The 24,025-nt window shown below is 35.6% G+C and overlaps 3 protein-coding genes across 4 annotated transcripts; all 3 read right to left on the bottom strand.

Annotated features, from left to right (window-relative positions):
* Window positions 1–1,040: 1,040 nt before the first annotated feature.
* Window positions 1,041–3,745, bottom strand: LOC118038946 (uncharacterized). Of its 2 annotated transcripts, none has more exons than XM_035045500.2 (3): window positions 3,514–3,745; window positions 2,987–3,193; window positions 1,041–1,381 (listed from the first exon to the last, which is right to left on the bottom strand). In XM_035045500.2, exons 2-3 carry the CDS (start codon window positions 3,146–3,148, stop codon window positions 1,214–1,216), a joined length of 330 nt encoding a protein of 109 aa, XP_034901391.1. In that variant the 5' UTR covers window positions 3,149–3,193; window positions 3,514–3,745; the 3' UTR covers window positions 1,041–1,213. The 2 variants fall into 2 exon arrangements, with proteins under 2 accessions (XP_034901391.1, XP_034901390.1); XM_035045499.2 differs by having other exon boundaries at window positions 2,987–3,169; window positions 3,514–3,743.
* A 398-nt stretch (window positions 3,746–4,143) lies between these two features.
* On the bottom strand, window positions 4,144–5,795 carry LOC118038945 (borneol dehydrogenase, mitochondrial). The gene is made up of 2 exons (XM_035045498.2): window positions 5,632–5,795; window positions 4,144–5,081 (listed from the first exon to the last, which is right to left on the bottom strand). Exons 1-2 carry the CDS (start codon window positions 5,667–5,669, stop codon window positions 4,292–4,294), a joined length of 828 nt encoding a protein of 275 aa, XP_034901389.1. The 5' UTR covers window positions 5,670–5,795; the 3' UTR covers window positions 4,144–4,291.
* Window positions 5,796–12,701: 6,906 nt separating this feature from the next.
* Window positions 12,702–18,753, bottom strand: LOC118038947 (borneol dehydrogenase, mitochondrial). The gene is made up of 3 exons (XM_035045501.2): window positions 18,649–18,753; window positions 18,310–18,356; window positions 12,702–13,501 (listed from the first exon to the last, which is right to left on the bottom strand). Exons 1-3 carry the CDS (start codon window positions 18,684–18,686, stop codon window positions 12,771–12,773), a joined length of 816 nt encoding a protein of 271 aa, XP_034901392.1. The 5' UTR covers window positions 18,687–18,753; the 3' UTR covers window positions 12,702–12,770.
* Window positions 18,754–24,025: the final 5,272 nt, after the last annotated feature.

The raw sequence follows: 24,025 nt of genomic DNA, 5'->3' as shown, positions 1-24,025 counted from the left end.
CGGTCTCCAATCAGTAGTAAGTTTTAATTACTTATATTTATTGTGAATGTGATTTCGATTGAGGTTAGGATATTATCTTTATCTTTATATTTCTTGCTTTCTTGTCATAATGTTTTATTTATCAACTTCTAGTGTGTTTGAGAGTATAATTATAATTGTTTTTTAAAATACTTTTTATTTAAAAATATATCAAAATAATATATTTTTTTATTTTTAAAAATTATTTTTGACACCAGTGTATCAAAATGATCTCTAAACATAAAAAAAAAAATATTAATTTGAAGTAAAAAAATTAAAAAAATATATTTTTTTTTCAAAAACGCTTTTGAAATACAAAAACAAATTCATAATTTATTCTTTATACCTCATTTATACTAATATTCCTAGCTAATTTAAATCTATCTGATTAGTTATAGATCTTAATAAAAAATAAATAAAGATAATTATGTATAAAACATTATTAACAATCAATTTATAATCTCTTTTATCAACAAAATCACCTACTTGTTGTGATTTGCAAAGGCATTTTAGTTCTTTCACAATATTCTTTTTCTGACAAAAGTATTGATAACTGCAAGTGTAAAAGAATTACACATTAATATAAATTAAATAATAAACATGCAGCTAAAGGGATAAATAGATGCATCTTATATCCGATTATGCTTTTGTTTATTTTATTGCTTTCATAAATAGATTTTTTTTTTTAAATGGCTTGAGTAATAACCCTGCCCAATAGTGGTTAGGTGATATGGGTATTGATTATCATTTATGAGAAATAAACAACTTTTTCTGCAACGTCTGTTTTTTTCCTCCCCTGTTTTCAGACGTATAATTATCTTAGCAAATAATGATGGATAAAGATTTTTGTGAATAGAATAAATCACTTTGAATCTAAATAGTATTTGTAGATGTAATTTCATTATCTCAACTCTTAATTTCTTCTTCTTCTTTTTTTTCCCATCGATCTGGCTCAAACAGTAAGAGATGACTGATTCCACACTTGAGCATCATCAGATCAGAGTACAAAAGCAAGCTAAGAAGGATCATGAACACATATATTTCACTTGTCATTGATTATATGGATGGTGAGCGTTTGACATTGTGACAGCAAATAAGATGTAGACTTTTGCATGGAACTTCAAAGAGTGAGCAGAAAAGGAAAAGCTTTCGTTTCCAGAAGACACCCTGAGCAAAATTCTTGCAAGGTCGCATCCTAGTCTTCCAGGATCTGCTGCCTTTCAAGCTCAATAATACGCTCAGTCAAAGTGCCTGAAGGACCAGTTCTTGGTTCGTTAGTACACTTGCATTGCAAGAGTTGCTGCTTAAGACTCCGGACAAGCTCATTAAGCCTGTGAATGTTCTTCTCTTGTGATAAGATAATCTGCAAAGTCAAACACGTCCATTCGGTGTTTCAAGGAAAGAGTACGCAAGATTTTGAGACAAAACTGGAATTCTTTTAGTGTTTCTATTTATTCTAGAGTTTGCCTGCAACAAGTAAAGATAAAGCTTGACAAGATAAGCTACAATAGGGATAAAGTAGCCGTATAATGATAGTCTCCCTGATAAGGGACAGCTCAGGAATCACTAGAATCTGAGTGTTACAACAGGTAGCCAAAAAAGAGCAATATAGAATAACATAACAATGATATGCCAAAGTCCCATTTTAAGAATCACAAGCTAAGAAAATGGAAACAGCCCCAGTTACATCAAAGTACTACATTAGTTAACCCCAAAAAGACGTGGTAATTACGTGAATTTAATAATGTAAATATTCAAAAACAACATCCTCGAATGAACAAAATAAGTTTACAATTCCAGGATCCAAGAAACTATAATGTCCAGGTTACCACGACAGAACTACATGCAGAAATCTCCACATATGAACAAGTAATCAACTAAATCAAAGAAGCATTAGAAGAAGTTGATTACAATTATTGGCCTCCAATTGTGATCAGGGCATCTTTCTATATGTGGATTATTTATAACAAACTAAATGATTAGCATTTATGTTCTATGACAAGACTTACTAATACAAAGTCAGTACGATCATTTCACATTTGTTTCTTAATTGAGAGCTCTCAAAGTAATGACTTAAAAGATCATATATCTTTGCTGAATAAAAGATCTTTCAAGAGAGTTATTGTGGCAGAACCACTCAATACAAAAATGCCAAGCTATCGTCTTCAATTTGATACTTAAGATGAAGAGCTAGCATTTTTATTGGACATGATTATCAGAATGTCAGTATAATAAGATAACCACCATGGATGTTTGACAAAAGCAGAGTAGATTTAGAAATGATGGGTGTTCCAGGTTTGAACCTGGCATGGTGATGCAGTGGATTTTAAAGAAATGTCAAGTTTTCTCTGAATTTTTTTTATTTTTTTTTGTAATAAGATAACAGTATTCTATGATCCTATTACAGAATTTTGGTTTTCTACAACCCTAATTTTTCACTCTCTTGTTTAAATTCAATTTCATTCTAGCTTTAGCCATTATTCTGCGGTAACTGCTGTTTTTTCCATTTCCCTACTATACATCGCATTGGATCTAGTAGCAGCATCCCTATGAAGGCAGAGATTGTTACATACATAGTCTAATACTCTAATTACATCAAACAAATTGCATTATCTAGCGCCATTGTATTAGCAAATCGTAATTAGTAGGATCACCCCTGCACTAGTTATTGAACTGATTTGGTCTACATAGACTATGTCTATCAAACACTTATCCTATCAAGAAAGCCAAGGGAAAACAGAAGACATAGACTTCAAAACATCAATGAGCTGATAACTCCAAAAAAAACAGCTTAGGTAACCAATACATATTACTTATAGCATGGAAGATGTTCTAAGTACTAAATGCAGCTAAACTTACAATTTCAGAATCAAAATATTCTTTAACAGTTGCAACCACAAATGATTTCATTCACAAACCAACCCAATAAATGGATGAAGAAAACATAGAGAAAGACGACACTCCTTACCTTCTCTTTTACACCTTCTTCCCACTTTGAAATCTGTAGCTGCTTTGGGTTGACAGCAGGCTTCGTGTCAATGTCATTTACAAGAGGTTGTCTCCACTCAAATTGGGATGTGATTATCAGTATCAGTAACAGAAACACAAGTAACATAGGCCTAGACATCATTATAAGCTGCTCTCACAATACCTGCTCAAAATCTAAGAATAAATACTAAAAAAAAAAAAAAAACAAACTTTACGGTCATTCTTGTTTCAAAATTATAAATTTAAAGAAACCCATTTGAGATTGGGCTAAATAGTCATAATCTAAACACAAGCCAGCCCCAAATCGAACATTGCTAAACCCAATTAAGCCTAATTTTGCCCTAATATTCTGTCTGGGTACTTAGAAACCAGAGTAAATGAGATGCTTCTACTTCAATTTGCAATCTTATATATACTAAATGCTCAAAAAACCCAAAATTCTTTTATCTATAAAATGCAAATACGAAACAAAAGCAAAACAATATTAAACGAAAAAAAGAAACTTACAGATCATCGAAGAAGATGAGAAAAGCCCAAGTCCAAATTCACGATCGGTTTTTGCTAACTTTTCTTTTTTGACTTTCAGGCGTTTGGGTTTTGCTTTGTGATGATGACTATCCTTTCGAAATTAAGGGTTTTTTTTTCTTTTTCAGGAATAGTTTAATTTGGGGGGCTTTAAATGCTTGTTAAGTAGAATTTTTGAAGCATAAATGAGATTACTTGATATTCAAGAAGCTTTTGCTACAGTAGTTTGAAAATTAATTAGTTCCTATCTTTTTTTAAAAAAAAAGGTGCTGATTTTAAAGATAGTGATAGATTAGTCCCTTTAGTTTATTAAAATTAATTAATTAGTCCATGAAATACCAGAATAATAACATAGTCCCTCGGTCAAAATGTTGACCAAAGAGTTCTTTTGGTCCAAAAATACCTACTTTTGTAAGTCAAAAGTTTCCATCTTACCTACTTCATATGTTTTCAATTCAATTTATATATAATTAACAAAAAAAACTTGACAGATTTAAGAGTATAATGATTGAATATTTAGTTTTGAAGATTTTATGGATTAATTAATTGTTTATGCTATAATTTACACACTGATTATAAGGGATTCCAATGGATGATTATAAGGGATTCCAATGTCTGTAATGTTCTACTAATCTAATATATATCAAGTAATTTAATATTTTTTTCAAAAACAAAAACAAATATTTGTCTGTAATGTTCTACTACTCTACCTTAAAAAGCCTCTTATAACCAGTACAAGGATCCTTTTGGCATCAAGAGATCAGAGACTATACACACTTGGGTTATCATACATACAAGAACCACTATTTACGATGGTGTAGCCGCCATCTACCACAAGATTGTGGCCGCTCACATATCTGGAGTCATCACTCGCCAGGTAGAGAGCTGCTTCAGCCACATCTTCAGGCGTCAGAACTGCCCCCTTTAGGTTAGAATAACCACTGCGAATTTCATCATCAGTCATCTTCAAGAAATTTCTTGACATTTCAGTTGCAACAGTGTACGGGGAGACGCAATTTACACGAATGCCAAATTGTCCAAGCTCAACAGCTGTATTTCTCATTAGCCCTAACACGCCATGCTTTGAGCTTGTGTAGGCATGTGATGCAAAACCTCCCAGAATACCACAGACACTAGAGGTTGTGATGATGCTGCCTTGTCGAGCAGGCTTCATCACACGAGCGGCGTGTTTAGTGCCCAGGAAAGCACCTACTAGGTTAACCCTAATGACTTCCTCGAATTCAGACATGGAAACATCAACCATGTCGGTTTTCACCACTCCTACAATACCAGCATTATTGAACATAACGTCTAGCTTGCCATGCCTTGAAATGGCCGTGTTCACTGCATTTTCTACATCCGTTTCTTTTGTAACGTCACAATGGATAAAAGAAGCAGACTCAGAGTTCAAATCTTTGCAAACAGAATGAGCCAACTCATCTTGGATATCTGCAATCACTACTTTTGCTCCATGTTTGAAGAAGTGTCTTGCAGTTGACTCTCCAATGCCACGAGCCCCACCGGTGATCAACGCCACTTTACCCTCTAGCCTATAAATTCCACACGACGGCCACATAATGCAGCCATGTCAAAAACGTGCATCATGCTAATAATTTGAAGTCTCTGACATTCTTATGGATGCCTTGGTTGAAGAAAACTTACTTGATTTTGCCATTCGTACTAATGGTAGAATCATCCATCACAAAGCTTAAGTTTCTTTAATAGAAATCAGATTTAAAAATCTAATTCAATAAGACAGCTGAGCCTCAAAGAGGCCCCCGATGACCCAATGAAAATCTTGAAGTCTTAAGCCACTTTATAGATTTCGAGAATCTTTCATATAAAAGATGAGCTTGAAACAATACAAAAAATTGAGAATTATTATATCCATGTTTGAGGTGCCTAATGCCTACATTTCTATATGATAAGCAGAAGACAGACGGTACTGATCTGGCTAGTTCCAGTCTATATATCTCTTAATCAAGAAGTAAAAGAACAAATCAGAGAAGCTAAGCTTTTCATTTATTTTATAGCAATCTAGTTCAATTGATTCTCAGCTAGCTAGTTCAAAGTGTTTGAAGGTAACAAAACTAAGATTACCTTCTTGCAACTGCAGAAAGAAGCGAGACACTTCCCATGTTAATTTGATCACTTTGATGAGCTAGGTATGCTCTTGCAAGTAAGAGTAGATTCTTATTTTTTCCAGATCAAGACTAGAAATCTTGAAAATGAAATAAGTCTCTAAAGAAGATTATTTTAGTTCTTAAAGTTCTGGCCTCTGCTTTTAATGGAAGTCACAATCAAGTGTCGATACAGAGATCGTTTCTTCTCCACTACTTTGTAAGTTGCCATCATTTTCAGACAATGGATCTATCACATTGGCATCTCCCTTGAAATCGCATTGGCTAACAAAATAGAATGGCCCTACAAATAATGAAAGCTGAAATAATTGCCTTGGCTTTCTCATCTACATTAATTATTTATAAATTATCAAGTCAATTTAATTTTTTAATTAAAACAATGTTGTTATGGGATTTTTTTTAAAAAAAAATTATATATAACTACACTGTTTTAGTTTTTAAAAATATCATCTTTTTGGTATAAAACTCAAAATGAAATATGTCATGAATCAAGCTCTAGATGATAGGGTCACTGGCTTGATTCACATGTCAGGCGAAATTTTATAACTATGTGATTTTTCATTATAATGACAAATAAATTAGAGGAAGAATTGTTCTACAATCTTTACTTAGAAGGAAATTGCAAGCATTAAGAGGGTAATTTATAGACGGTTAGAAAAACTATTCAAATAACTCCTAGGCCTTCTATTCAGGAAACTCACGGATCCTAGTCCTCCTCCTCTCATATTACTCTCGGTTTCCCTGTTACTTCAATTTTTACTTTACTCTTGTTTATTGTCTAAAAATATTTTAAAGTTCACATTGCCGAGCACAACATCTCGACTCTAGCTATCACCATACTCAACTCGTCTTCATTGAAGCATGCTAGATTTTTTAAAATAAATTATACTCATTAATCTTTTTTGATTTGGTGTCTTTTTGATAAAGATATATTTGTCGCACCTAACATCACGGCGGCCTTAAAAATTTAATGTATTTGAAAAAAAATGGAGTTTTAGCATCATGTTCTTTAATGAAGAATGATCTTGTTTAAGGAGTCGTTATCTAGTATTATGGTCATTAGAAACTCTAACTGGTTAACAGAGATTCTATGGTTCAGAACTGGTTACGTAAAAAGAAAGTTATTATCACCTCTTAAATGTTTTGCTTGAGACAAACTGCATTGCTGGTTTTGTCTTAAATTGCTAAATGTTTATTAGTTTACGCTATGATAATTTTCTTATAATATTCCTGATTCTGACGTCAGTGAATATTCAACCACTAATATCTCCAACTCTGGCGTTGGTAAATATTACGTAGCTATAAAATAAATTTTATTCCCTACTCTAGCGCCAGTGAATAAATAAATAAAAATAAATTTATTTTTACGCATGCACATATTTTTTTTATTTTTTAGCTCAATAAAATAAAATACAACGAATAAAAATAATATAAATTTAAACCAGTATTTTTATTCCTGACTCTGGCGTCAGTGAATAAACCAATAAATTTATATTATTTTTATTCATGCATACACATTTTTTATTTTTTATTTTCTATTTTTCTATTTTTTTATTTTTTTTATTTCTTTATTTTTTTCCAGCCCAGAATAATTTCTTTGGGGCTGGGCCCAGCTCAGCCCATACTGAGCCCAGCCGGCCCGGCCACTGGCCCAAGCCAGTGGCCTGGCTAGGCTGAGCAACACGCGTGCGCTAAGGCACGCGTGTTGCTACACTGTGCAAGTGAATTAAAATTCACTTGCACAGTGTAAATGCCAATTACTGAAACAATGCAAGAGGAAGAAGTCGCGTACCTGGCGATGGGGACGATGGCGAAGCTCTGGCTGGAACGCTGGTGGTGACTTTCGCCTGCTTGATACCTTTTCTTCTGCTTTTTCCGTTCCTGTGCCCGCGGTCTGCTTTCGTCTTCCAGCAGATTTTTGAGACGACGAAGGAACCAACAATGAAAATGTCGGTTTACTGTGGATACCGATTGTTGTTTGTGTTTCTTTGTTTTTTGCAGGGATAAAACAAAGGCAAGGACATTCAATCTTTGTCTAGTGTATGCTGCCCCTTTTCTCCTCTGCTCTCGGCGTTTTTATTTCTGCGCGTGTCTCTGTTTTTCCCCTGTTTCCCCTGTTTCCCCTGCTTTTCTTCTGTTTCTGGTTACTGGCCTCTCCCCCGGTTTTTCTTCCTCTTCTCTGTGTTCTGGGTTGTTCTTCACTGGTTTTTTTCCTCTGTTTCTAGTGTTCCCCCTCTAATTTTCGGTCCCCTGGTGCTGGGTTTTCTTCTCCCTTTTACAGAGAAGCTTGCCCCTCAACCAGTCCTGCCTTTGCAGGACTGTTATGGAATCCACGAACGAGATCGTTGGCAAGAGAGGTGGTCCATGAACGGATTTGTTGCAGATTTTCTGGTCTCCGGTTGAATTGGGATGGAGAAGATGCACGATCCCCAGCACGGCGCCGTTTCGGCAGAAAGTGACATTTTCATTTTGATCCCTGCTTTCTTTGGAAATTTGACAGTTGGATCTCAATTAAAATACCTTTTAATTTTACCCTTGGATTAATTTCAATTAAGTCCCTGAATTTATTTAATTAATTAAATAAAAGTTTAATTAAGTCCACAAACTTATTAATTCTTCTAATTTCATTAATTAAACTAATTCAAATTTTAATTAAATTTCCAAACTTATTAATTCTTCAATTTTTTGATCAATTTACTCTCAAATCTGATAATTTCATCCGTGAACTTTGAATTTGTGTTGTTTTAACCCCATTCTCAAATATATTTTTATCCATTTATTTTGTATTATTTGTTCAAAAATTGGGTTATGACAATACTGTTAAAAACTTGGTTTATCAATAGCCTTCAGTTTTGTGATATAATAATATGCAAGGACTTTAATTAATCTCTTAATTCATGTGGAATAATGTGTGTTGCTCATATAGAAATGAAGCAAGCCAGTAAAAATATAGAGAAATATGCATATGTGCTAAAATAAATCTTTTATATACAAAAGAACAATATTTTTTACTTAGAAAATTTCTAAGAGATTGAGGATACTATGTTCATCATTTATATAAATTTTTAAGTGGTTATGTGGAACCCAATAAAAATGAACCTATACTTAGAAACTTTTAAGTGATTATAGGTTTTTGGTTAATGAGAGCATATATGTAGTTTTTCAAACATTATCACGAGGCTCAAAAGCCATCCACTAAAGAGTGGTCACCATGATCCTTTTTTTTTTTTTTTTTTTATGTGGCATGAGAGTCTCTTGGAAATTTTTGTATATAACACTAGGGTAGATTACATCTATCCCTTGAATATTAATGTATATAGCACTAGAAAGATTATATTTATCTCTTGAAGAGTGGTGCATATAGCATTGAGAAGACCAAATGCATCCTTTACAAGGTGTATTATTGAAAGGCTCTAAGACATCACCTAGAGAAAATAAAAATAGTTATTTTCAATAAGTCATTTATATATAAGAAATATACATTCTTATTCTTATTGGCTATGGTAATTTTTTATTTGAGCAGAGTGTCTGGCGTGAGGGAGACTCTTCCTTTTCCTTTAGATAGTTATAAAAAAATATTTCACATGTTTCATGGTTTGAACTAACATTTTACTCATACTTGTTGAAAGCTTTTCAAAATTTCAAGGCTCCAACTATATTTGTGAAGTTGGCAAAGCATAGCCCAAATTTGTTTGTCTCACCTTGAATGGGTAACACTGCCTCAATGAGGAGTCAGGCCTGATTGAAGAGTTGTTGAAGCTTTGTTTGTGTAGAAGTGTATGCAGTAATGAGAAGACTTGCCTTGCGTTCTAGCTCAGGTGGGTATTGGTTGTGTGTCATGGAATGATTTGAAAATATCAAAAGCAAGCTTATGAAAGAAACCAATGGCTTTTTGATCAGTTTTTTGCAAACAACATCCTGGATGATGTCCCAAAAATCCAGACAGCATATGAATAGAGCTGGGACTCTCCAATACTTAAATAAATATTTTTTTAGAAAAAGATTTTTATACATCTAAAAGGTATAAAGAGATTAGGGTCTAAGATATCAAATGCAACTAAGCTCAAGAAAATTGAGTTCTCCCCTAGCTTAGACCCAATAGAGAACAATCATTTTCCTGGATGTGCCCGAGGCTTGGTCATTTCATTAGGCATGTCGAGGAAAGATAGTTATTACTTTGAGCATGTCCAGGGATTGGCACACTACCAAGCCCAATCATGACAGGGTTTAGCTAGCGCTAGACCCAGCGTGCCCAAAGCTTGACACATTGCCAAGCCAATTTGCATCCGGGTTCTACTAGTATCAGACCTATTGTTCTTATGACTTAGCATATTGCTAAGCCCAGTATCCTGGGGCTTGGCACACCACCGAGCCCAGCATGCAGAATCTGGCTAGCGCTATATACAATTCATCCTCACTAGGACATGCTTATTTAAAAAAAAAAATATATATATATATATATATATATATATACACACACACACACACACTTGTAAATCTTGATCTAGTGTTTCTTTAATAATGATATACTACTAAAAACTTATGTGATAGGAGTTCTGCACTGCTTCAGGTCAGAAGGTCACTGTTAGCAAAACTAAAGTATTTTTCTCCAGAAATGTATCAGACTCGTTAGCTCGAAACATTAGTAGAGACTGTGGTTTTGGGAGAACTGAGGACTTAGGCAAGTGCTTGGGAGTTCCTCTTCTCCATCAGCGTATCACGAAGCAAACCTATATATGGTTACCTCCTTGAGAATATGCAGAGGAAGCTGGCTAGTTGGAAGTCTAATAACCTCTCACTAGCTGGACGTATCACACTCTGCAAATCAGCTCTGTCCACCATTCCTCTTTATCCAATGCAGTCTAAAATTCTTCCTAAAGGTATCTGCATGGAGATAGAAAAGATTTGCAGAAGATTCAACCGGGGCATGAAGGAGGGAAGGGACAAAACCCATCTCCTTAATTCGAGGACACTTTGCCGGCCTACGGTAGAGGGTGGTTTGGGATTAAGAAGGATGCAAGATATGAACAAGGCATTCACCATGAAACTGGATTGGGGTATTCTTAATAATAACAACAGCTTGTGGGTGGAATTTCTGAAGGCAAAGCATGCAAAAACTCAGACCCGGATTACAGAGGTGCAAACGACGAGCCGGGATTCTTCTTTGTGGAAGGCCATTTGCAAAATCTGGCCACAGGTTCGCCAAGGAGCGAGCTGGTCAATAGGAAATGGGCAACGTGTTCGCTTTTGGACAGACAACTGGTTGGAAGGGTTTGGCCCCTTAATAAACCATTCCATCCAAGAGGTTCCAGTGAACATGATTAATTTAACTGTTGCAGACATGGCAAGTGACGGAAAGCATCGGTGCAAGAAACACCCATGTTTTGAACGTCTATCCTCGGTTGGGGAGTTTTCAATCAAATCAGCTTATGGGCTGCAACTAAGCAGTTTGGATGCACATCGCATCAAAGATCCTTTATGGAGACTCATTCGGCGTTGGAAAGTTACAGAGAGGGTGAAAGTCTTTCTCTAGACCGTTGCACATAACGCCATCATGACCAATCAACAGAGATGCAAGAGGAGGATTGCCCCTAACCCGTTTTGTGCTCATACACCTGGGGACTGCCTTTTAGCAGCTGATATAATTTAATTCGTCAGCTTTTGAATTTGATTTTTAGAGTTTATTAGTTTTTTATAAATTTTAAAATTATTAAAAGTTTATATAATTGTTAATTTTAAGATTTATAAAATTAATTAAAATATATATAAATTGATCCGAATTACATTAATTAAAAAAAAAATTATAAAAAGGAAAGATCGGGGATTTTTTTTCTATAACTCAAGTTGCTATATATGGCTGACTAGTAACCTATAGGACACGAAACAGCCTAACTATGGATATGATTACAAGTTGAAGTCCTAAACCAATAAAAAAATCGAACTAAACAAGAAATTTATTCTAACTGGGAAGTAATTTCGCCGACTCAACAGTTCATCTTGATTTAAAAGAACAAAAAATCTAGTTTATTTTCAACAACAGCTGTGTTAACACTATTTTCAACATCTTTTTCTTGAGTAACGTCACGTGGACGAATGAGGCTGATTCAATCTTCAATTCTTCGCAGACAGAGTGGCCTCGTTCATCTTGAATGTCTGCAATCACCACTTTAGCTCCATGTTTGGCGAACAGTCCAGCGGCGGAGTCTCCTACGCAACTAGACCCTCCAGTGATTAATGCCTTCCTAGGGCTGTTGAGACCAGTAAAACACTCCCCGTAAGTCAATATTTGCTCTCCTATCAGCCACTGGCTGTACTTTTCTAACACATAAAGTACTTTCTTTAATTATCATTTCTACATCTTATCTTCTCTCTCGTGCCATTATCATTTTTACTTAGTCCTCTCTATTCCTTTGTTGAGAGTTCGTAGGAATTTGTCCTCTCTTAGCCCTTTGTTGAAAATTTTGCCTTTTGGTGGTCCATAGATTTTAGAAAACAGGACATATGAAGAACTACAGGATTTTGTCCTCTCTCCCAAGACACTTGTCTTTCTCTGCAGTGTGCTTAAAAGCAGAACACTTACGTGAAAATCTATCAAACTCAGCACGCCGTATATCAAGATCTAGATCGTTGGATTCTAGGAGCAGAGTGAATAGCAGATTCATGTACTCCATCACGAATCAAAACTAAAACTTCCAGACATTATCTTCCAGTACTTTGTGTTTGTGTTGAGTGGCTGCTATAGAAGTACAATTCTCTTCTCGAGGAGAGAAGTGGTCAGCACTCTTTTCCAAGCAAGAGTTCTTCTATTATTAAATGATAGTACCACAGCAATAGGTTTTTTCAAAAAATTATCCCCTGAGAAAATTACTTCCGGCTACAATTTTTTCAAAAAAATTGCTTGTGATTTTGGGTGTATTACGACTTTATTTCTAACAATGCCATCTTGTTCTGACAGCAAGTTTTGCGTGAAAAAGGAAGGTGGAAAGAGTTCGTCGAAAAATAACATGTCTTGAAATTGAAATAACTATCAAATTAAAGAAGACTTGTCTTATTGCTTCAATTTATGGCTCCATCATTAATTTCATCATAAATCCAGATTCAAATAGACTGTGGAAACATACAAAAACCTGGATTGACAATGGTGAAGCCCCCGTCTACAATCAAATTATGTCCACTAACATACTTGGACTCGTCACTCCCCAGAAAAAGAGCAGCCTCAGCAACGTCTTCTGCTTTCAGAACTGCTTCTTTCAGATTAGAGTAAAGACGATTTACTTCATCATCATCCAGCTTAAAGAAATCCCTCACCAATGGAGTCAAAACAACGTAGGGCGACACGCAATTTACACGGATGCCATGCTGCCCTAACTCCACAGCTGTGTTTCTCATTAACCCTATCACACCATGCTTTGAACTTGTGTAGGCATGTGATGCAACACCTCCAATTGTTCCGCAAACGCTAGCGGTTGAGATTATGCTACCTCGCCGAGCAGGGATCATTACGCGGGCTGCGTGCTTAGTGCCTAAGAACGCGCCCACTACATTAACACTAATGACCTTCTCAAATTCAGCCTTGTCGTTGTCAAGTATGTTTGGTTTTGGCGAGCCTACTACTCCTGCATTATTGAACATGATGTCCAGCTTTCCATGCTTAGAAACAGCTGTGTTAACAGCATTTTCAACATCTGTCTCTTGAGTAACATCACAGTGGACGAATGAGGCTGATTCAGTCTTCAGTTCTTCGCAAACAGAGTGGCCTAGTTCATCTTGAACGTCTGCAATCACCACTTTAGCTCCATGTTTGGCGAACAGTCTAGCAGCGGACTCTCTGTTGAATGCACAGACAGAAAATCACACAATAGATGAAAGCTGGATGTTTAAGATGCAAGAAATTAACAATGAATAGTTCAATCTTCATTAGGCTCTTGCTCTGGTTTATATAGAAGTACCGAGCAGAGAAAACAAGGGGAAAAACTTGACATGCTATACGCATGTGAGCTGGAATGGAAAATAACAGAAAACAAACAGAAAAACCAATTACTAATAACAGAAATAGCTAACTAAACAAACTGTGACTGAAATACCCTTTCAAACCCTCCCTTAAGCCTAATTGCTGCAGCAACAATTAGCTTAAGTCTGCAAGATCACAAACCCCAAGTGAATTTCGAAGCCTCTGAAAATCTTCAGCCTTTAAGGGCTTAGTCATTATATCAGCCAATTGATCCCTACTTCCACAGTGCACCAAGTCGATCAGCCCTTCTTTAGTGAGATTTCTCAAGAAGTGATATCTCACATCTATGTGTTTACTACGTCCATGCATCACGGGATTTTTTGAAAGCTTAATTGTGGAACTATTGTCACACCATATGCGAGTGCAATATTCATCATTATACCTCAGCTCCTTTAATATCCTCTTTATCCATATGGCTTGACACGTACACATTGCCGCGGCCACAAATTCAGCTTCAGTTGTGGATAAAGTGACAATTGGTTGTTTCTTTGAACACCATGATACTGCACCAAAATTCAACAGGAAGACATAACCACTTGTACTCTTCCTATCCTCCACATCTCCAGCATAATCGTTGTCTGTATAGACCAGTAATTCACCATTCCCATCCTTTCTATAGTAGATACCATAGCTCACTGTCCCCTTCAAATACCGAAGTGCTCTCTTTATAGTTTGAAGATGTAAGTTAGTGGGTTTTGCCATATACCTGCTTACCAAACATGTGACAAGCATCATGTCTGGTCGTGTGGCTGTGAGGTACATCAAACTCCCCACTAACTGTTTGAAATATGTCTCATCTACTGGAGTTCCATCCTTATCTTTGTTGATTTTAACTCCCGGAATAATTGGACTGCTCACTTCGTTACTTTCCAACATCCCAAATTTTGTTAGAATCTCCAATGCGTATTTTCGTTGACAAATGAAAATACCATCTTCCCTTTGCACCACCTCAATTCCAAGAAAGAAATGCATATTTCCCAAGTCAGACATGTCAAATTCTTTCAACATTGAACTTTTGAATTCAGCCAACATGTCATAGTCATCACCAGTGAAAATTAGATCATCAACATAAACACTAACAATCACAATCTTACCCCCTTTACCTTGTTTTGTGAACAATGTTTGCTCACTTTCGCATTTCTGGAATCCTTCCTTAAGAAAGTATGCTTCAATCCAGTGAAACCAAGCTCGCGGAGCCTGTTTTAACCCATACAAGGCTTTGTGCAACTTGTAGACCATCTGCTCCTTTCCTCTCTTTATGTATCCCTTTGGTTGTTCAACGTAAACATTTTCGCATAACTCCCCATGAAGAAAAGCAGACTTCACATCAAATTGGCCTATTTTCCATCCCTTCTGCGCAGCCATGGATATAATCATCCTCACTGTATCCATTCTAGCTACTGGTGCGAATACTTCAGTATAGTCTATACCAGCCTTTTGCGAGTACCCTTTTGCCACCAGGCGCGCCTTGTGTTTTGCAATTTCCCCATCTTCATTGTACTTGGTTTTATAAACCCATTTTACCCCAATCTTTTTGACATCAGCTGGTAAGTCTACTAGTGACCAAGTGTTATTTTTCTCAATGGACTGAATCTCATTGTCCATTGCCCGTACCCACTTCTCTTCTTTCACAGCTTCTTCATAGTAAACTGGATCCTCTGCTGCCATCTGCATGACATACACCTCATCTTCACTCAAACCTTCTCCATCCACATAATCTGTCATCCATGCTGGGGCATGACATGTTCTCCCTTCAGTCTCATCATTACCCCTTTCTATCACAGTAGTAACATCTTCATTTCCTTCTACCTCAACTTCAGCTGCAACTTCAGCTGTAACTTCATTTTCCCTCACACTTTGTTGGCCTTCACTGCTGCTGACTTCTTCACTTTCTTCCCCACTGTCAGTTTCAACAGCCCCTTCATTTTCTCCTTCTTGATGCTCACCCCATTCTAGGTCCAACAGAATCTGTTCCTGGAATTTTTCACCCCAATCCCACTCCTTCTCTTCTTCAAAAGATACATCCCTGCTCACCACCACCCTCTTTTCTATAGGATCATACAACCTATAGCCCTTGGTCTCTTCACTGTATCCAAGCAGAATACAAATGAAGCTACGGTTGTCCAGTTTGCCCCTCTTTTCGTGTGGAATGTGGACATGTGCAACACATCCAAACACACGAAAATGTTCCACAGTAGGTTTCAACCCAGTCCATGCCTCCTGAGGTGTCACCTCTTTCACTGCTGCAGATGGACATCGGTTCAACACATAGCAGCTCCACATTACAGCTTCAGGCCAAAAACTTTTAGGCATCTTCTTGTCTGCCAACAAGCAACGGACCATGTTCATCATGGTTTGGTTCTTCCTTTCAGCCACGCCATTTTGTTGTGGCGTGTATGCAGCAGTTAACTGCCTTTTGATTCCATTTTGCTTACAGAAATCAATGAACTCCTTTGAATTAAACTCTCCCCCATTGTCTGTTCTTAAACACTTCAAAGGTAGTTCTTTCTCCTTTTCAACTAGCTTATGAAAAGCTTTGAATTTCTGAAATGCTTCACTCTTCTCTACTAACAAATATACCCATGACTTTCTGCTATAATCATCAATAAAACATAGCATATATCTCTTCCCCCCATTAGACCTTGGTGACATAGGACCACAAATATCTGCATGAATTAACTCTAGTGGCTGTGATGCTCTCCATATGCTTTTCTTAGGGATTATATTCCTACGTTGTTTGCCTACAAAACATTCTGTGCATGTCATACTTGCAACTTTAAAATGGGGAAATCCACGGACCATTCCCTTTTGTTGCAACAGCTGCAATCCCTTGGCACTTAGATGGCCAAATCTCTTGTGCCACAGACGAGGTAAGTCCATGGAATCTACTTGCAAACACCTAGGAACATTTAAAGCTCTCTGCGTCTCAGCCAACAGAATAAACATTCTGTTGGCACTCATCATGGTCTCAATTATAAGTCCCCTTTCAGGGTGATAAATTCTGCAAAATCCACCCTTAAACAAAATCGCTAAACCATTCTCTTGAAGTTGCCCAATGCTCAACAGATTATTAGAGAGTTCAGGAACATGATATACTTCATTCAAAACATGATTCACTCCATTTATAACCAATATCACATTTCCTTTTCCAATTACCTTCATTCGGTTGTTATTTCCTAACTTGACAGAATGCAGAAAACTAGTGTCTAAGTTGGTAAACATACCTTGTTCCCCACACATATGGTTTGAGCAGCCTGAGTCTAGAAACCAAACATCATTTCGGTTTCTCTTCTGCAACCCAGCATGTACCATTAACAGCCTCTCCTCTTCTGGATTCAATTCTGTGTACCTTGAACCTTTGTTCTCCTCATCAATTCTTCTCTGCAAATTGGCATGTTCTTGGTTCGATTCTGTATAACATGGGTCTTTGTTCCCCAAATCAGCATGTGCCATCAACAACATCTCATCCAGTTGATTCAATTCTGCATAATTGGCTTCTCTGTTCAAACTTGGACATTCATATTGGAAGTGTCCAAGTTTGTGGCATTTGAAGCATTCCACTGTTGCTTTATTGTAAACTTGAGGTCCTCTCCCACGGCCTCTTCCCCTGAAACTACTCCTCCCTCGGTTTCTACTCCCAAATCTATCATCATAAATTCTTAATGCCTGATCATCACCACTTCTGTGCCTTCTAAATTTCTGTTCGTGCACGAGCAATGAGCTTTGCAGCTCATCTACTGAAAGCTTGTTGATGTCGTTTGACTCTTCAATTGAGCAGACGATGTAATTGAAGTTTTCAGTTAGAGTACGCAGTATCTTTTCAACAATCTTCCCATTTGTCATGTCTTCTCCAAGATTCCTCATATCATTCGCCACCAACAGTACTCTCGAGAAGTAATCAGTCACTGCTTCCCCAGGCTTCATCTCTAATACTTCGAAATTTCTTCTAAGGATTTGGAGTTGTGCACGCTGAACCCTAGCATTCCCTTGATACTTGATTTTCATAGACTCCCAAATTTGCTTCGCAGTATCCTTCTGGGCAATTGTTTTCAAGATTGACTTGTCAATTGACTGGAACAAGTAATTCTTGGTCTTCAAATCCTTCAATTTCATCTCCTCCAAGGCTTTCTTCTGTACTGTCGTCAAAGCTTCTATCGGTGTTGTTTCCACCCATCCTGTCTCAATGACGCTCCAATATTCCTTTGATCGTAGCAGATTTTCCATGAGCATGCACCAATGCTCGTAATCTCCATCAAACTTTGGGATACAAGCTTGTGCGTAATTGTTTGAATCTGTTGCCATCTCTCCTCACTCGGTGTTTTGGGTTTTATGGTGTTTATGAAGGCTCTGATACCAATTTGTTGAATGCACAGACAGAAAATCACACAATAGATGAAAGCTGGATGTTTAAGACGCAAGAAATTAACAATGAATAGTTCAATCTTCATTAGGCTCTTGCTCTGGTTTATATAGAAGTACCGAGCAGAGAAAACAAGGGGAAAAACTTGACATGCTATACGCATGTGAGCTGGAATGGAAAATAACAGAAAACAAACAGAAAAACCAATTACTAATAACAGAAATAGCTAACTAAACAAACTGTGACTGAAATACCCTTTCACTCTCCTATGCCACTAGACCCTCCAGTGATTAATGCCACCTTGCCTTCTAGCCTACAACACCAGCTAAAAGCTTTCGTTACATCACCTACAAGAGATTAGCATGTAGGTTCTAGCATTAGACATCAATTTTTTGTTCTTTTAACTTCTCACCGTGTTGGTTTTTCCCGAAACCGTTTCAATTCATAAATAAAATCGAACATAGTGAGAATTTAGGGGGAAACGAACATATATTTTTAACATGACAGGAGGTAGCAAAAACCAAGGAAGGGAAGCCATGATAGTGCTCAAATCCCATGAACTAAAGAATAGTTTACACAAAGAAAGCAAATTGAAAATCAATTACCTTCTTAGGGCTGCTGAGACAAGTGAAACACTCCCCATGAATCAGTATCAGCTCCCCTGGTAGCGACTCTCTGTGTTTTCCTAGCACATGATACTTCCCTAATATAGCCATCATTAAGGCACCTGTTGCTCAAGCACCTGTCCACATGGAATGCACCTGCCCACGTGGAAGGCATGTCATGTACAAAAATTAAATGTATTATTAAAAAATAATTGTTTATTTTAAATAGACTTTTTAAATAACATAAAAAAATATTAATCTAAATATAAGTAAAAATAAAATTAATTTTTTTAAAAAAATAAAAAATAGAAAATAGAAAATAAATTTTTAAAACAAAAAAATAAATAGTGTTATTTATTGTAAAATTTATAAAGTGAGCCTAGACTATTAACTCAATCGGATTTAATAAAAAAATAAACAAATAAAATACCTGGGAAGCCGTCTTGCTTGACCCATCGTGCTTGTACCTCAATAAAATTCACGCACCTGGACGTTATTTTTTTAAATTTTTGTTATTTTTGTTATAGTGCTTGGAAAAATCATAGGAGGTTCATCTATAGGTCATGGAACAACTTCACGTGCATACAAAATATGATTATATTAATAATAATAAAATTAATAATATTTATAATATTAATAATAATATTAAAACGTGCCCGGCCTAAGTTCTTATAGTTTCTAATTTTACTCTTCAAATTAAATCTATAGTTTTTCTTCACTACTAATAATATTTTGTTTTTAAATTTAATAATAATAATAATAGTAATAGTAATATTAAAAATAAGAATAATATTAATAATTATAATAATAATTTTTAATTTTACTCTTCAAATCAAATTTATAGTTTTTCTTCAATAGTAATAATACTTTTTTTCAAATTTAATAATAATTGTAATGGGGTCGCAAGTCGGCACGACATCGTCTGGCGATGGTGGAGGCTTTTGTCATGTCTCATGTACAAGGTGTGGTATGTTGGGAAGGTTTTTTCTAATTAATCATAAAATTATAATTAAGTTCAGGAGTCACCACCTAGTATTGTTATCACTAGGAACCTATGGTCTGCGAGAGTTTGAGTAAGGGACTAGTTGTGCAAGGGGAAGATGCATCACCTCCAGTGCACCCTACCTAAGGTAAGCTCCATTGTTATTTGATTGTTTTTTTTTTTTTTCCTAATTCGAGTTTCTATTTGTTGGTCTTTTCTAAGGTTCACAGCAGATTTCTCTTCATAAGAAAATCTCTACCTTATTAGATTAAATCATAACCGCTCTAAAGTCTGAATTTTAGAATCACATTTATACACCTTGTATCTTTAATACCTAAGGGTATATTTTATCGTGTAATTTACATGCTACAAATATTAAAGTCTACATCTGTATCCTAAAAAAGGATTGGAAAAAAGATTTTTGACATGTTGGCCAAATCCTAATGGATAATCATAAACTAGTTACGATATCTATTTTTGGATTAAAAAAAAAAACATGAAAAAGATGCAATTTTTTTTATGAAAAATATGCTTGGAAAATTTTTAGGATTTGGCCGTATACATGAAAATATATTTTTAAGGGAAAATCAGTTTAAACATTTTTTAGATTTTTTTTTAAATGTTTTAATTTTTTTTTAATATTTCGGAGAAAACCGGGTATTTTAATACCGTATTTTTATTTTACAGTGTAAATATACAACCTAATATTATACAAAATTGGTAGAAAAATATTTGAGAAAATCACAATTTTTTGAAAAAATTTGGATTTTTATTTTTAAGAAAAAATAGGGGTCAGGCCAGACCCAACCACTTGGGCTGGGCCATAACTGGCACGACCCAAAACATGGGCTAATTAACTAGTTGTTTTATGCATAAATGAATTCTGCATGCAGCAGCCACAACAAAAAGAAAAGAGACAAAGCAGAGAGGAGGAAGTTGCTTGGCGTGGGGGTCTTGGTTGTGATGAGGTGGTTCAGCCGATGGCTAGAGTCGGCTGTGGGAGGAAGAAGAAAAAAGTTGTAGAGGAGAGAGAAATGCTGGAAGGAGAAGAGAGAGAGAAAGAGAGTCGTAGTGGCTGCTTAGTGGCCGGTTGACTTCCTATGGTGGAGCTAGTGTTCGTGGTGGTGTATAGGCTGGGTTTATTAGTATTCTAGCCAGAGAAGGCAGCTGTGGAAGAGGTTAGAGAGCCGTAGAAGGTTGAAGGGGAAAAAAGGAAACTGGAGACAGGGGGACGGTTGGTTATTTGTGATTTTTGGACTCGATTTTCTCCTTTCTCAGGCCATCAAACCCGTCTCTATTTATAGACGGTAGAAGAAGGCAATATTGTCTGCACTGGGAAAAAATTTCAGCCCTTTATTTAGTTGGGAAGGATCCTAACCGTTGGCTCAAAGTAAGCATCATGAGTTGTCAAATCTTCAGGAAAAGGCTGACCGAGTTGGTCTCTTTAGGCCGGCGTCGATGGATTGTCCTTCAGCCTGAAAGGTGCACATAAACTTGTAGAGAAATTGCAGGTGATTATTTTCGTGCAATTTTGGTTAAATTTGGTGGACATTAGGTACACTAAATGCACCTGCAAAGAGGTGACATGAGCAGCTTTATCCGGGTAAAACAAGAAGACAATGAGAATTGACCAGACGACGCGTCTTTTTTTTTCTTTACACTAAAATGGCATCGTTTAAGGTTAAATTATGAATTTAAACTTATTTTCAATTTAATCCTCCAACTTTTAATTGGTTTTAATTGAACCCCTAATTGATCATAAATGTTTGATTTAATGTAATTAGTCCCCTGCAGAAATTCAACTTCAGCCCTGTATTTATGCGCATTTTGCAATATAGTCCTTCGTCTTGGATTTATGCAATTTAACCCCTAATTGACCATTAAAATTTTAATTTCTTCAATTTCACCCCCGGTTTCTGTCAATTAAGCCCCCATAGTTTGGCGTCTTTTGCAGATTGGTCCTTAGCTGTAAATTTCTTCAATTTAGCCCCTAATTGATCATAAAACTTCAATTTTCTTGCAAATTTGCCTCTAATTCCAATCAATTAAATTGGTAAAAATTAAATTTGATCTCTTAAAATTTCAATTTTCTCAATTAAACCCAAATTAGGCTCCCAAACTTCATTTTTTACCAATTAAACCCCAAATCAAATTAATTTGACTCATTTAAAGTATAATTAAGTCCTTGCACTTAATTAAATTCACAGCAGGAAGTTTTTTGAACTTGGTGGCGTGTTGGAGAATAAGGAAAGGAAAATTAATCAACTGTAAAATGAATATATCTTTAGATCCCATTTAGGCTTGCATGTCTACGACAATAAAAAATATATTTAGTTTGAAGTGCTTCAGAGCTTCAAATCTTAAATTCATTAAGTTTTTCTTCAAATCTACGACACGAAAAAAAATTCCATCATGACAATTAATCAAGAAAAAAAGTCAAGAAACTCTATATTTTCTAGAAATTGATATTATCTAGAAATTAATGTCGCCAAGAGAGAGAAGTAAGCTTTAATTATCTTCCAAAGGAACCCGGAATGAGGATTAATAATATTTATTGCACCGAAGTAACGCCATTAATTCCTATATATATATATATATATATATATATATTGAGAGTGCTTTGAGACACCAGGCAGGGGAATATTAAATATAGGAACAAAAAGAAGGGTTTAATTAAACAATGGATATCAAATATACAATAATGTTATTTCTTCTGGTGGCAAATGCCCTGACTCCCTCCTCCGCAGCTTGGGACCTGTGGACTGAAAAGATGGGGTGGAAAGTAAATATCGTCAATCAATTGAGCCACAGCAAGAGGTTGTTTGTGCACTGCAAGTCTAAAGATGATGATCTTGGCCCCCATTATGTTCAGAGCAAGGACCGATTCGTGTTTCGTTTCGTAGAGAACTTCTACTGGGCAACTACATTGTTTTGGTGCTCCATGTCCACCGACAGAAAGACTTATGCTTCTTTCGACGTGTTCTGGTCTGCAGATAATCATGCGAAGAATAAAAACTTTAACCTACAGGGATTCATCGCTACGAGGGAGATCGTCTGGCTGGTGAGGGATGATGGCATTTATTTTAGGGCACAGAGAAACTATGGGAACAGTTACTTTCCCAGATATATCACGGAAGAGATCTTCTATCGGAAATGGGATAAAAAAAAGTAACCATGCATGAAACAACTCGTGATTAAAGAGTTAATTATCAAAATAAAGTGTTTTTTTTGCCATGTCGGAAATTATCTGCAGATTGTTTTCTAAACTATACTCTCTCCTTGAACATCTGTTGTGTTCCTCTGTTGCTCTTGTCGATATTAAAGAGTTTTAACGTGTAGAAATTAACCTTGTAATCTTTCTCACAGCTATCTGCGTATCATTTAAATGTAAACTTCACGGCAGAAAATTCTTTGAACTTTATTAATTAAGTAGAATATAGAAAGAGAGATTAACAAGCTGTAAAACAGATGTATCTTCGTATCCCAACATCTAGGCTTTTACGTGCCTGAGACAAAAGAATAAGTTTGACGATGTTAGAAGAACTGTTCTAGGGTTGTTGGGGGAGAAGAGAGGCAAATGTCTATAAAATTAGAATTATACTTTATATTAGGATTGTGGTTTTATATTTAAATTGCATCATAAATATATTCACATATGATGGAAATTAAGCAATACAGGAGAGTTAACAAATATAGAGGATTTAATTCATTATTGATTCACCCAATGGGTCAATGATTGGACCGTTTAGTTGGTGGTACTATGTTAAAAATATATTATACTATATATAAAATTTAAAGTAGTATGTACATAACTTTAAGAGTTGAGGAAATTTGTTTTTCAAAATCAAGTCAATACTTGATTATTTAGTTCACTTGACCGGATTTTTTATCATGTTTACATAGAATATATTTAATATTATGATATATAGTTTTTTCATTTAAAAATATATTAAAATAATTTATTATATATTTTTTTAATTTTTATATCATTATATCAAAATTATTAGAAAATACTTAAAAAACTTTAATTTAAATTATTTTAAATTAAATAAACTTTTAAAAGTACTTCCAAATACATAAATAAAAGATGGCCTAGCAACATCATTCTAAACCAATTAGCTACTCCGAGTGAGTAATTATAATTTTAGGATTCTTATTCGTGCAATGAATGAACTTATTCAAATCCTTGAATTAGAATGTTCAAAAATCAATCATCCTGATGAATTCTTGGATATATACACTATCAAAATGCTTTTGCATCGTTGAACAATTAATTAGACGAGTACTCTTGGCAATTGAAAAATATTCTGTGTTCTTCCAATGGATAACAACAGTCATCATGAATATATATATTATTTGAAAAGAAATAAGGAAGGTTTTTTCATTAAGATCTGA

The sequence above is a fragment of the Populus alba genome, chromosome 4, assembly GCF_005239225.2.
Source record: "Populus alba chromosome 4, ASM523922v2, whole genome shotgun sequence".
Lineage (NCBI taxonomy): Eukaryota > Viridiplantae > Streptophyta > Magnoliopsida > Malpighiales > Salicaceae > Populus > Populus alba.
Note: the sequence above shows the minus strand (reverse complement) of the source record. Positions and strands in the feature narration are given on the sequence as shown.

Bases quoted from the DNA above. Each gene is read 5' to 3' on its own strand.
- LOC118038946 (XM_035045500.2), bottom strand. From the start codon at position 3,148: ATGATGTCTAGGCCTATGTTACTTGTGTTTCTGTTACTGATACTGATA. The intron at 1,382-2,986 runs GTAAGGAGTGTC...TTGACTTTGCAG, and splicing joins AAGAAGGTGTAAAAGAGAAG to ATTATCTTATCACAAGAGAA.
- LOC118038945 (XM_035045498.2), bottom strand. From the start codon at position 5,669: ATGGGAAGTGTCTCGCTTCTTTCTGCAGTTGCAAGAAG. The intron at 5,082-5,631 runs GTAATCTTAGTT...TGGAATTTATAG, and splicing joins CTTTCTGCAGTTGCAAGAAG to GCTAGAGGGTAAAGTGGCGT.
- LOC118038947 (XM_035045501.2), bottom strand. From the start codon at position 18,686: ATGGGGAGTGTTTCACTTGTCTCAGCAGCCCTAAGAAG. The intron at 18,357-18,648 runs GTAATTGATTTT...CTGGTGTTGTAG, and splicing joins GTCTCAGCAGCCCTAAGAAG to GCTAGAAGGCAAGGTGGCAT. The intron at 13,502-18,309 runs GAGAGTGAAAGG...GTGCATTCAACA, and splicing joins TGGAGGGTCTAGTGGCATAG to GAGAGTCCGCTGCTAGACTG.